This window comes from Panthera uncia, assembly GCF_023721935.1.
Source record: "Panthera uncia isolate 11264 chromosome B3 unlocalized genomic scaffold, Puncia_PCG_1.0 HiC_scaffold_1, whole genome shotgun sequence".
NCBI lineage: Eukaryota > Metazoa > Chordata > Mammalia > Carnivora > Felidae > Panthera > Panthera uncia.
Genome location: NW_026057582.1, coordinates 93,853,025 through 93,867,514, shown reverse-complemented (window position 1 = coordinate 93,867,514; position 14,490 = coordinate 93,853,025). Strand labels below are relative to the sequence as shown.

General features: G+C 39.8%; 1 protein-coding gene across 1 annotated transcript; it reads left to right on the top strand.

The window, feature by feature from the left end:
- Window positions 1-13,646: 13,646 nt before the first annotated feature.
- On the top strand, window positions 13,647-14,057 carry LOC125909023 (40S ribosomal protein S15a-like). The gene has a single exon (XM_049611961.1). The coding sequence runs from the start codon at window positions 13,647-13,649 to the stop codon at window positions 14,055-14,057; it is 411 nt and encodes a 136-aa protein (XP_049467918.1).
- The last annotated feature ends 433 nt before the right edge of the window (window positions 14,058-14,490 follow it).

The following is a 14,490-nucleotide window of genomic DNA, read 5'->3' as shown; positions in this document are numbered from 1 at the left end:
TGGAGAGGCCAACTTTTCTTCCTTCAAATCTTCCTGAGTCCTCTCTGTGACATGAGGAACCTCCTTGGCTAATCCCTAGGTTTTAAAAGAGTCAAAGAAATGCTTAAAAAGCTACTAAACCAGTGATATCTCATAGCATGTTGCTGCTCAGGTGAAAAGTGGCAGTATTTGCCTCCACACCCCTAATGTTTAGAGGTATAGAAAGGAGAGTCTGGTTAGCATTGGCCTTGTCCTGAGATCAAACAAGTACAGCAACCCCCACAATGGGGTGTGTCAAAGGGCCACACTTCCATCTCTGTGGCTCCACAAAGTGATGGTCATCAGTGCCCTTCTTTTCTCCTTCATTCATTACCTTCCAAACGCCCTTCCTCTTCTCTTAACCACAGCTTCCCGGTGAGACAGTGACATTCACACAAAAGCATTTCTCTGACCCTACCCCCACCCACTCTATAGGACCTGCAGACTCTTCTAGTTCTTCCTAAATCATCCCAAAAATCCCAGAGGCGTTTCCTAGGTGCTCCAAACCAAACTAGTGGGCTACCAATGTCCCCTATCCCTATAACACAGGGTTATGGGTGGTGTCTTTATGACCTCTTGCACAAAAAGTAGTGCCTGTGTACATCCTAGTGTCTAGGACTCTGTATCTCTTATGCAAATAGACCATGGCTGGGTCTACACTTCCCAACCCAGTTCCTCCAAACATGACACATTCTAGGGAGAACAGAGCTTCAGCTCATGCCATGACCCAGACCACTTTCAATGGGTCCTAACCACCTATACAATGCAACCCAGATTCTTCAGAATGGCATTCAAAACCCCAGTCACTCTGCTTCTGCTTCAGCTCATCTTCCAACTCTGTCCTCCCACTCAGATCATCATACCCCGCCCCCCATACACACCACTTGCCTTTCACTAAATACACTTGAAATTGCTGCCTGCCATGGGCCTTTATCCTAAAGGTCTCCTGTAACTGACCTGCCTACCCCTCCACCCACTGCTGCTTTTCAAAATCCATCCTGTCAACTAGCAAGACCCAACATGGGCTTTCCTCTTCTCCTCACAGACCAGGTTACATCACAGTCAGTAGTGTGTGTCCCTACCTCAAGTGTGCATCCTGAGGGCAGGGTCCCCATCTTATCTATCTAAATCCCTATTGTCAATAACAGAGTGCTTTGCACATAGTGGGACTCAATAGTGGATTGAAGAGGCTGTAGGCATCTAAAAAATGATGCCTGCTGAAAATAAATCATTTACATCCTAATTATGAAAATATTTATCTATTTTGTTTCTTTTACCTGAAGGTGCTCAGGGAGGAGAAGAGGACCCAGAAATGTCAAGATTTGATAGACAAGGTTAGGATTGGGAAATGCCTGAAGCATGGCCTGGGGGGCACCCACATTTATATAAAATGGGAACCAGAGAGGGGCGCCTAGGTGGCTCAGTCAGTTAAGCATCTGACTTCGGCTCAGGTTATGATCTCCCAGTTCATGGGTTCAAGGCCCACGTCAGGCTCTGTACTAATAGCTCGGAGCCTGGAGCTTGCTTTAGATTCTCTCTCTCTCTCTCTCTCTCTCTCTCTCTCACACTCTCACTCTGCTCCCCCCGCCCCTCACGCTCTGTCACTCTCTCTCTCAAAAAATAAATAAAACATTAAAAATTATATTAAATAAATAAATAAAATGTGAACCAGAGAAAACAACGAAAAAGGAGAAACAGTGGAGAAAGAAGATAGTCAAAACAAAGGAGCACATCACCAACTCTCCTAGGAGGATTGACCCCAACACTAACAGTTCATGCTAGTTGATAGCCTTCAGCCTTTTTTATTTCAACTTTTTTTCATATAACAAAGAGAAGTTGGAATCATCAAATATTAGAATTACATAATCTATCCCCTTCATTTTATATAGTCAGAAATGAAGGCTCAGAGAGGCAAATTGACTCCCCCAAGGTCACATACCAATTAGCAAAGTCAGAACTAAATCCCAGGTCTCCTAACATGTGCCTATTTTTTTTTTTTACAAATATTATAGTCTTTTCTTCCCACTTGTTTATCAAATAGAAATGGGAATGAAATTAAAGGATGAGGAAGGATGAGGCAGAGAAAGAACTAAAAAAGAGTATTCATTCATAAATCTTTGCTACACTCCAGTGCTCCCCCAATAGTGGAAGGCTTTTGTAAATTCCCTTGCTTTCATGAAAAAGGACAAGAAGACATGGAATTCACAAGTGACTGTGTATCCAGTTGCTGAATATCAGCCCCCGCCCAACTATGTACAGACCTCCAATCCTCCTCGCTAGAATCTTGACATTATTGTCCTTAGCACTGGTCTCCAATCCTGCCAGACTTTCCTCTCTGATTTATTAGCACAGACCCAGCAGTCTAAAAACATAATTATTGCATTTTGAATGTATTTCCTATCTATAGGCTGCAGGGGCTTAAGCGGCACATAAACTCTTCTGACACCGAATTATACACTGGAAAACCAAAATTGTGCATTCTGCAAAACCAGCCTGATAGCTGGATGATCTGATGTCTTGAAGATTCAGGGTGACACTCATCAACATCTGCCATATGAATGATGACAGTAATCAATTTTAACATAAAGTACACAGTTTACAGCAAGGAAGGAAACCTCGTAGATCTTTCTTAATCATCTTAATATGGACTATTTCCTGAGTTTTAAAATATACCTCCAGATTCTCACCGTTGATCTAAAGAGAAACTATGGAATTGTTTTGTGACATTACTAATAAAAGGGAAAACAGAGGAGTTAGGTATCATGTTTCCAAATGAATTGTGTCTGGGCAACAGTTAGCATTAAGCATGGGTCCCTCAAGCTTATCCTTCTACCACCCCTTTATATCACCTTTAAAACTACAAGTGGATTAATGCCTTATACTCCTCACAGTCTCTGGGCCCCTCTAGGATTCCAAGGCAGCCTTGGGGTATAGTGACTTAGGGCTCTTTCCATCTCTTCCATGTGTTCGCTGTGCAATCATGAGGAAATAGCTGTCTGTGCCTTGGTCACCTCAGCTACAAAATGGGGATAACACCCATCCTGTATTGGTTTTCTAGGGCTTCCATAACAAAATACCACAGGCCACATAGCTCAAACAACAGTATTTATTTTCTCACAGCTCTGGTGACTGAGTCCAAGGTCAAGCTATTGGCAAGGTTGATTTCATTCTGGGGACTCTCTTTTGCTTACAGATGGCTGCCCTCTCCCTGTGTCCTCACACAATCTTTTCTCTGTGCTCACACATCTCTGGTATCTCTCTGTATGTCCAAATTTCCTTTTCTTGTAAGGTTACTAGTCAGACTGGCTTAGAGCTCACTCAGATGGCCTCACTTTAATGTAATCGCCTCTTTAAAGACCTTATCTCCAGAGGTGCCTAGGTGGCTCAGTTGGTTAAGTGTCCAACTTCTGCTCAGGTCATGATCTCACAATTTGTGAGTTCATGATCTGTGTCGGGCTCTGTGCTGACAGCTCAGAGCCTGGAGTCGGCTTCGAATTCTGTGTCTTCCTCTCTTTCTGTCCATCCCCTGCTCGTGCTTTGTCTCTCTGTCTCTCTCAAAAATAAATAAACATTAAAAAATTTAAAAATAAAAGACCTTATCTCTGAATAGGATTACATTCTGAGTTACTGGCAGTTAGGACTTCAACAAATAAATTTGAGAGGGACACAGTTCAGTCCATAACACTCCCACACTGTGATGTGATCATAAGAATTGAATGCAATAATGGATATAAAGTAGCTAACATAGTGTCTCTGTATAGTAAATGCACAGTAAACACCAGCTATTAGTATTATCATCATCTCTTTTGATAATATAATTTTGAGCTTTAAATAAAATTCAGAGCTCATCATGCGTGTTTCTTGTTTGGGAACTTTGCACTGTCTTTGGGAGCTTTTGGAAAGAATAAAGTTTTGAATACCTCTTCAGAACCTGGTTTGACCTATCTTTCCTACCTTAATCAGTTCTTCACATACCTAATGCTCTCTGTCACTCCAAACTTGCTGCTGTTCTCCAGACTTGCTGGTTCCATCACACATATGGATACCTCTCTCTTCCACTACACAGCCTTTAAGACACATACTAAATTTCACCTCTTTTGTGAAACCTTTCCCTTAAACCTTAGTCAAAGTTAGGTTTTCTTATCTAATTTTACAACCAATTCTCTTTGCATATAAATTTACAATATCATATATTGCTTTGTATTTTAACTATTTGCCTATGACTATCTGTGGCTTATTTATCCTTTTTCACACAGACAAAATTATATTGGAATATAATAAAATGTATTGTAATTGAATAAAATTGTGTTAGAAGGAAGAGAGGAAGTGAGAAAAGGCAGATAAAAGAAGATATAGAGGAAAAAAGAAAGAAAAGAAGGAAAGAGGAAGGGGGGAAAAGGGAGAAAAATCCAGCAAACCAAACCTGTGAAAAAGTTAAAAACAGCACAAAGGAAGCCAGAGGTCAAGTCAAAAGACTAAGCTCACCCTGTCCCCATTGATGCAGTGTATAGACAAGACCAAAATTATCAGATAGACAGGAAAACAGATGTCACTAAAGAGGCAAATCTTTTTCAAGAGCATCTATACTTCCATTGGCAAAGTTTTAACTTCAAAGTTGGTGGAAAGCAAAGACTGGAACCTACTTTCCCTGGAAGATCTAGTCCAATGCATGCTTAATAAATTTGAAATGGGGAGCTCTGCTAACCACTTCTGGTTTGGTGCTGCCCAATTTGAATTGATTTTTGCTCAAATTATTAAAATTTTTCTTTTTTTTTTAAATATAATTTACTGTCAAATTGGCTTACAGACAACGCCCAGTGCTCATCCCAATAAGTGCCTCCTCAGGGCCCATCACCCATTTCCCCTCTCCCCCACCCCCCCCCATCCACCCTCAACTTGTTCTCTGATTTTAAGAGTCTCTTGTGGTTTGTCTCCCTCCCTCTCTGTTTGTAACTAATTTTTTTCCTCTTCCCTTCCCCCATGGACTTCTGTTAAGTTTCTCAAGATACACATATGAGTGAAAAGATGATATCTGTCCTTCTCTGACTGACTTATTTCACCCAGTATTAAAATTTTTCATATGCCTCAGTTTATCTTCTAGCAGTTCTCTTGTCAGAAGAGGGAACCAATAGAGACTCCTGATAACCCCCAAGGGCAATGAGCAACCAGACATATAGGCGCCTGTTGAACCTCTTGAGCTCACTGCTTTCTCACTGTCTCTGTAGGTAGTGGATAAGTGTCTTTCGGATCCTAGCTCTGCAGTTTTTAGCATTAGAGCTTTCAGACTTGTTTGAGCATTTCTTTTTCTAAAGTGGGTCTGTAAACTGGCCAGAGTCAGACTGGCTCCAACTCAAAACCCAGACTGGGTCTGGCATTGTACTGGTTTTGACTTAGAAACTGGACTGAGCCCAGGATCAGAGTGGGTCTGACTTAAACTGGACTAGGCCCAGTGTGAGGCCTTAGATGAATAAAATTTTGTTTTACAGTTGAGCAAGTAGGTTAACCTTACCAAAAGTCATCTTGAATTTTAGTGACCACAGTGGGGAACTTTTAACCATCTTAACTAAGCTGATCCATTTACAAGGTACCCTAGAGAAAAAGAGATCTCAGCCAGGTACTCACTATAAAGCATAGAGGAAGAATTATTTTTCCTCCTGTGTAGTTTCTGGTGACCAAGATGAGACCCAATGGGACACCGTGCTCACTATGGAGCCTGCAGACAGCACCCTGGGAAACTGGCAGAAGGCAGTACATGCTAAGAATTCTTAACAAAGTCAACTATCCCATATCTCTGTCTGTGGTGCCTGGTTGAAAGAGGAAGGTAAAATTTCATGCTGTACCTTTCTTTCCAAATTCAGGTTGGCAGGAAACAACATTGGTTATTGATTCTTTCTCTCCCAGGAATAGCTATTGCCTTCTTGTTTGTCTTGTTTTGTGTCCTGAGAATTCAGCTTGGCCACTGTCAAGTTGGGGGGGGGGTCCCAAAAATATGGCCAGACAGAAATGTGTGAAATTTATATATATATATATATATATATATATATATATATATGAATGAAATAATAATCCACATGCTATTCCCTTGCCTCAGAACAGTGCCATGTTCAGAGGCAGGATATGGTTCATTCCTCTGGTTGTTCCTTATACCTTTCCAAGAATAATCCATTTAGTTGTCCCCCACTGATGCCTTAGAGGGGCACTCTGAGCTCCCCAAATTTCTGGCGGTTCTCAGGAGAGGAACATGAAGCAGGATATATAGACCGTCACTTATTTGGAAGGTACCAGAAAGGCCTTCTACTCAAAAGTATACCCTATCCCAAATGCAAACTGGTATAGTCACTATAGAAAACACTATGGAGGTTCTTCAAAAAACTTAAAATAGAACTACTGTATGATCCAGCAATTCCACTACTGGGTATTTACCCAAAGAACATGAAAACACAGGGGGTGGGGGAGGCAGGCCATACATGCACCCCTGTGTTTATTGCAGCATTATTTACAATAGCCAAACTATGAAAGCAGCCCAAATGTCCATCAACAAATGAATGATAAAGAAGATGTGGTATGTATATACAGCGGAATATTACTTAGCCATAAAAAAGAATGAAATCTTGCCATTTGCAACAACATGGATGGATCTAGAGTATATTATGCTAAGTGAAATAGTCAGAGAAAGACAAATACCATATGATTTCATTCATAGGAAGAATTTAAGAAACAAAACAAATGAACAAAGAAAGAGACAACCAGAAAAATAGACTCTTAACTATAAAGAAAAAACTGATTGTTACCAGAGGGGAGGCAGGTAGGGGATGGGTGAAATAGGCCAAGGGGATTAAGAGTACACTTACTGTGATGAAGCCTGAGTATAGAATTGCTGAATAACTATTAATGTATGCCCGAAACTAATATAACACCATATGTTAACTATACTAGAATAAAATTTTTTCTAATGTAATTAACTGATTGATTAATTGATTAACTAAAAAGTATACCCTAACCCCATGACTTGCTTCACATATACAGATACTCACAGGAAACTAAGTTCTAGATGTTAACACCATCTAATTAAGTTTTTTTGCTTGAAATAAGAGAAAGTGAAGCCAAAAGACGTTGATATTTAGCCCCAAATCAACCAGCTCGTCAACAGGAATGTAGTCCAAGTCTCCTAATTCTGAGTAGCAAGCATTCCCCTCTCTCCAGATAACCCTTTACAAACATGAACTTCCGAGAAAGGGTAACATGTTACATCACTAGAACCTGTGATTTGGTTTAATCTAAATAGCCTAGGGAACATTCCATGCCTGGGCTGTTTGGTAGATGGGTAGAGGCAAGGTGAGGAGGCACCCACAGGACCCAGAAGATTGTGAGAGACAAGTTCTACCATCTTGACCACTTTGCCTAGGCACTTGGAGCTAAAGTAGCAGAGAGATTCCAGGCCTTACATTCATAAGTGTTCAGATAGCATCTTCTAGAAGAAAGGATCTGAGAGAATAGAGGGGCAGGAGAGTTTGACAGTTAGCTTTCCTCTTATCCCCAACTTGTCCAGCCACACCCTGGTCCAACTATCATGGAATTATCTAGGAGTTCATTTTCTCTTTGCCTCTCTATCCCTTTTAACTTCACAGGAATGCTACTACTTAAAGATGAATATTTGCCCTTTCAAGAGAACACCTTGGAATAAAAGAGAAAAAGAAAGACACTCTAAATGCAAGATCCCATTGTTATCACATACCATAAAATCTTATCTACCCAGCTACAATGGTGAGGGAAAAGGTGGGAGTTCCTAGAAAGTCAGGTGGAGCCAACCAGGTCAAGGCTCTGATCAACCATGCACTGCTCCCTGAAGCCACTGGCTGCAGATGGTTTCTGTGCATCCTGACCCAGCACTGCCCCAGCTGCCAAAGAAAGGAGAGGAGGAGCTGCTGCCCAATTGCTGAGAGTGGACCCAAAATAATCAAGAGCTGCTGCGGACTCAAAATGTGACCTCAGGGCAGGAAATTGTGCCGCAGTGCTAAGAAGTAAAATATCCTGGATTTCCCAAGAAATTCTTTCTGTAAAAATTTTTAATTATTTCAGATAAAATGTTTCATGTTGATCACATACTACATGAATACAGAAAAAGGATGTCTACACAATAATTATAACTATGTAGAAAGTATAATTATGATAGTATAAGAGCTAATGTCTACGTAGTATGTGGGTTATGCACTATACTAAACCCTTGATAAGCATTATCCCCATTAACAATCACAAAAATCAGCTGATATGTGTAGTAGTGGTATTAGTATTTTCATTTTGCAGATTCAAAACCAAACGTGTAGAAATTTAGGCAGTTTGCCTACAATCATCCAGTAAGTGGCTGCACCGGGATTTGAACCTAGACTTATGCTATGGTAGACTCATTATCCTTGACCATTCTTCAACACTCTGGCTCTGTGAATAAGTATGTAAAGGACTAGGAAGGAGCAAGAAAAAAAATAAGGTAGATGAGCTGAAAAGATTAGGAAAATTATATATATATATATATATATATATATATATATATATATGTATATATATGTGTGTGTGTGTGTGTATATATATATATGTACATACACATACACGTGTGTGTAAGTATATATAACATTTAAGTTCCATATATATCATACCCCAGAGTTTCTTAAACTTAGATTTCTCTCAACTCTGTCCTTTTTAAAGGTCTGATATAAGCCATCCACAAGATCGTGAACTCACAAACCCTGCCCACTCAAGAAGCCTTGTAGCCCCCCATCTCGTGGAGCCAAGGTCCAAAGGACAGCCAGTGAGTAATAGCTGCTGCCCCTTCTGACTGGCCTCCAAAACAAAGGGTACATTCAGGGTCGATAAGGGAAAGCAGTTTCTGATATTGCAGAATTAAAAAGCACCTTCAAACATTTGCCCAAGAAATAAAGTTCATAAGTGGGATTTCCCACATAACATGTAGTCCCAGCCTTTGTAGAAAAGAGCGTCTGGCACAGCTTTGCCCCACAGCTGTCTGTGTGATATCTGAAAAATCACCTAAGCTCTCTGGGCTTCAGCTAAAAAATGGGTTGGGAGGAGGGGAGGCAGGTGGGTAAATTATTGAACAACCAAAGACCAGGGGCTGACCACAGTAAAGTTTGAGGCCCTCCTCACCCACTGATGTTGAATTTCTCTGGCTTCTCAGCAGCTTCAGCTGCTTCTAGGCACTTAAAACATGTGCAAGAGTCTGTGTCTTTGGATATATACTCAAATTGGGAAATAAAAAGGAAAGGCTCATCTGTTTCCATCCAGATAAACTCTCATCAGAGGGAAGTATCTAAAGGTTAAAGCCTCACAAGAAGCAGACTCTGCTCTTTTCTGCTAGACATGAATGAGAAAGGACAAGGCCTTGGGGGTCACTGCAGCCATCCTATAACCACCAAAGGAGAGTCTGCCTGAGAATAGAAGACTAAGGAAGGAGAGCAGAGAAATGGAGAGAAGTCAGGTCTCTCCATTTGAGCCCTGGTCAAACCATACCTGAAGGTACTATTCCATGAACCAATAAATTATCTTTTTTGTTAAAAGCTTTAAAGAAATGAAGCAGCACTAACTGCTAGAGATAGTTCTGAGAAGAGCACATAATTTGAGGTACCAAAAGCTTATTTTGACCAGCTAGAGGTCCTACTTTTTCTGAACCAGGCAAACACCAGCTGTTTCTGAAGGCCTTCCTTAAGGCCTTCTTCATAGTCCTCACAACATACAAAAGGTAAGCCACAACTATTTAGGATTTGACTAACCAGAGAATACTCCAAAAAGAGAAAAGGAAAAAGAACATGCGAGAGTAAGCACATAAGGAAAACTTGGAAGTCCTAGGAAATTCACCCTAAAAAAGAGAAGTCTAAGGATAGAAACTGCCACCTTAAAATATCTGAAGAGCTGGCAGATGGAAAATTAAGGAGGTTTATTCTACACATCAAAGCTTTGTTTACTGTAAACAGGTGGAACACCAACCTCACAAGATGCATGATCATAAAAGGTTTCTTGGTCACATTAGTCTAGAAAATTCTACAAACCATCCCCCTGCTTGGAAAATTACAATACACGTTAGCATGTATTAAAGAATCTGAGAGGTCCTGCAGTAAAAAAACCATATTTTGCATTGTTTAGTACAGTATATTAGTCCAAGTTCTTCAGAGAAACAGAACCAATGAGATAGAAAGAAAGATTTATTATAAGGAATTGGATCATTCAATTATGGAAGATGAGAAGTCCCAAGACCTACAGCTGGCAAGTGGGAGACCCAATGGTATAAGGAGAGCCAATGGTATAAGTTCTAGTCTAAAAGCCAGGAGGCTCAAAGAGTCAAGTTTTCAGTTTGAGTCCAAGGGTAGAAAAGACTGATGTTCTAGCTCAGTTGGGTAGGAAGAATTTCCTCTTACTCAGCCTGATTGTTCTATTCATATCCTTAATTGATTGGATGAGGTCCTCCCTGAGGAGGGAGGTGATATGCATTAATTGGTCTACCAATTCAAATGTTAATCCCATCTAGAAACATCCTCACAGACACATCCAGAAATAATGTTTGACCAAATGTCTGGGCACCCCATGTCCCAGTCAACTTGACACATAAAATTAATCATCACACACTGTATTTCCCAAAACTTCTCCCACCTCAGAATGCCTCACTAGAACAATGTTTTTCAGATATTAGTGGTCCATGGGTCACCTGGGCTATTCTATCAGAGATTCTGATTCAGAGGTCTGGGCCAGACCAATGCATCAGTGCATTCAGGGGTATAACACCTGAATCCATGGATCAATCTCAACACCACTAAATGTGGGACTCCTTCTGCTGTGACTCAGTAGGAAGCACACAGCACCATCTGTCATGTATTTTTGCCCCCAAAATGGAACTAAATCTAAATAAGTCTCCTATATAAGTAACTCAGTTAATAGGAAACAGGGTAAACTATTTAAAATTTACTATAATGATACAATCAGCCAAATCTTTAATGTAGCACATTCTGTAAAATGAATGATTTAGTTCCTCCAGCAAATAATACTTTTTTAATGGATGGGGGGGACTGTCATAGATAGAAATATAAAATATATTTATATTAAGAAATATAAAATTCAGTGCAATGTATAATGTGTAGAAACCACCTTTAGAAGACATTTTGGAGACAACCAGGACAACATGAATATGGATTAGGTACTACCTAAATTAGAGAATTATTGTTAATTTTGTTATGTGTAATAATGCTGTTATGAATGTATAGAAATAAAGTTGTCATCTGGCCAAGATGCATATTAATGTATATGCAGATCAAATTGTATGACTGAGATTTTCCTTAAATTACTCCATTAAAAAAGCAGGAGAGGGGGCACCTGGGTGGCTTAGTCCGTTGAAAGTCTTACTCTTGATTTCAGTTCAAGTCACGATCCCAGGGTTATGGGATGGAGTCCCTATTGGGCTCCACACTGAGCCTGGAGCCTGCTGAAGATTCTCTATCTATCCCTCTGCCCCTCTCCTCCACTTGCACACTCTCTCTCAAAAAAAAAAAAAAAAAAAAAAGCAGGAGAGAGGATAAATACATTGATATATTGACAACTATTGAGAGTGGATAAGGAAGACATAGTTTTTTTATTTATAGTTTTCTCTACTGTTGTATCATGTTTAAAGTTTTCCATAATAAATATATTTAAGAAAAGAGAAAAGGGAAAAGCATCCCTAGCTGTTTCTTATGCATCCTAAAGTTCTGGTTTCTGGGTAGTGCTAGGACAAATGGATCATAAGGAAGCAGAAATCAACATAATATTTCAGAAGCCTTCTAACAATTGCACATATCTGACTCTGGAGGTATTCAGAGGTAGGTCAGGGATAAAAGAAACTGCAAATGGGACTTTCTGCATTGTTTTTGGAAGCTGGGCAATGACTCATCTTGCCAATAACTTGTGCACCTCAATGCCTTCCCCTTACCATTCCTGGCCATACTGATGTCCAAGGAACATGAAGTTTGCCTAGTTCCAGCCACTTGTCCCCACTCAACATAGTTACAATTCCCAAGTTACGGAACCTCTAATCCCCAGCCCTGAGTATGGTGAGGACTCATGGAATCTTTGGTGTGACTTACCACCTGCCTTGAACTTTTAAAGTGGCTTGTGCGAAACAAAGTCAGTGGACCATTCACCTGAGCATCACTCCAGCCAGTAATTTGAAATATTTGACAGGTCTTGCAAGTAGCCACTTGCTCAGGGAAAAAAACTATTTATTAGGGGCACATAAAAAAGGATATTAATTTCACTTACTGTGCTACATGTATGTGTCCCTGTAGGGTAAAGACAGAAGTAGTTTAAAAAAAAACAAACTATAGTTTTTTTAAGTAGCTGTTTTGAGAATCTAGTCAATTTGAATTTCACGAATTCATGTGCTAATTGTCTAGCTTCCCATTTCCAAGAACCACTTGGAATTGTGAGAGATTCCAAATAATGAAAAAAAAACAAGTAATGTCGATTTGTCACCACAGCGCTCATGCTGAAGACAGGCTAATGAAGTTGGCTTGCAAAGTGTCATTTATACTTCGCTCTTAAGGTTATCTGGAGCATTTTATTTCCTTCATTTTTTACCCTTTAAAGGTTTTCTAGCACTCTCACTTGTAGAAATCACCTTTGCAAGTAGTGGCACAATTGAACATAGATGTGTGTTCCTTGTTTCAATTCAGAATCACACACACACACACAATTCTTCAGTGCTTTTTCCAATCAGCCATGTCCATGATAACTACATAGTAAGGGATGCCAACCTACAGTTATTTTTCTTCTGCAAATTAATGGTGTTGCATATCTCTGTTAAAGTAAGTGTGTTTGACTTTTCTATTAAGGTGTATTATCCTAAATGGGCTGTCAGTCAGATTGTCCTCATTAGGAATTCAAAACTCCAAGTTCATCAGGAAATAGATTTAGAATGGCTAATGATGTTACAAAGCTGCCAACCTTTATTCATAAGAAAAATTAGCTCTGTGATATCTCAGGAATTCATCTCTTCCTTTCTCCTCCCACAAAACGTGCTCAGATTCAGGCTCTCCCTACATCTGGCCTACACAAAAGCCTTCCCTCCTTCATCTCCACCCACTTCTCATACACACATACACACACAGCTTTGCTCTTCACTCTGACATTCAAAGCAACAAACCAACTCTATCTCTCACTCCCATTCTCCCACAAACATGCCCACTACCACCACCAAATTGATATCCAAACCACATCACATAGTTACTGTGCCCTGAACAGATTTAGCATGCATCCCTTTCTCCCCCTTCCTGCTTGGAAACCCTTAACCCACATCTGCACCCATCAGAGATATACCAATTATTCAATATCTTTTTCAAATCTTCTACTTCTGGGAGAACTTCTCATGTCTTCCAAATAGAATTAATCTTTTTCTTATAGGTTCATTCTTTTAACTCTGCTCCCACCATTCTTACAGCACACCTACAGCCTATCTTTTTTATAATCACCCAGAGATATATCTTCTTTTCCACCAGAACATAAGCCCTGGGAGACAGAAACATGTCATATTCATCTTTCCTTCCCAGGCAATACTTAGAACATGGTAGGTACTCCATACATTTTTGGGTTATAGTAAAATGCTCAACAGTTTTTCAAAAAAGATAGGAAAACTGTTTCCACCATCTGTCTGTGCCACCATAATGGTGCACATGAATGTCCTGGTGGATGCTCTCAAGAGCATTAACAATGCTGAAAAGAGAGGCAAATGCCAGGTTGTTATCAGGCCATGCTCCAAAGTCATCCAGTTTCTAATTGTAATGATGAACCATGGTTACATTGGCAAATTTGAAATTGTTGATGATCATAGAACTGGGAAAATTGTTGGGAACCTCATGGGCAGATTAAACAAGTATGGAGTGATCAGCCCCAGATTTGATGTACAGCTCAAAGATGTAGAAAAATGGCAGAATAATCTGCTCCCATCTCACCAATTTGGTTTCATTGTACTAACCTCAGCTGGCATCCTGGACCATGAAGAAGCAAGATGAAAATACTCAGGAGAGAAAATCCTAGGATTCTTCTTCTAGGAATGTACTAGATGTGCAAATAAGATTCCTCAATGGACAAAAAAAAATGATATGAAACTATGAACAAGGTATAATATTAATTAAAAAGCAGAAGGAGAAAAATGTTTATACCATATTGCTATCTATGTAAAATAAAATCACATATGGATAGAGATAAGATAGAAAAACAGATAGATTGGTCTCTGATACATCTTTCAATGGATACACACACACATACACACACTCACATAACTGATAAAGTGATTGCCATTGAGGAGAGGGCAGATACACAGGGTCAGTGATGGGACAGAGACTTACTCTCTCTGTATACCATTTTATACTGTTTGAATTTTATTATCATTGCATATATTACCTTGTGCATATATTACCCACATTACTTATTCAAAGATAACAA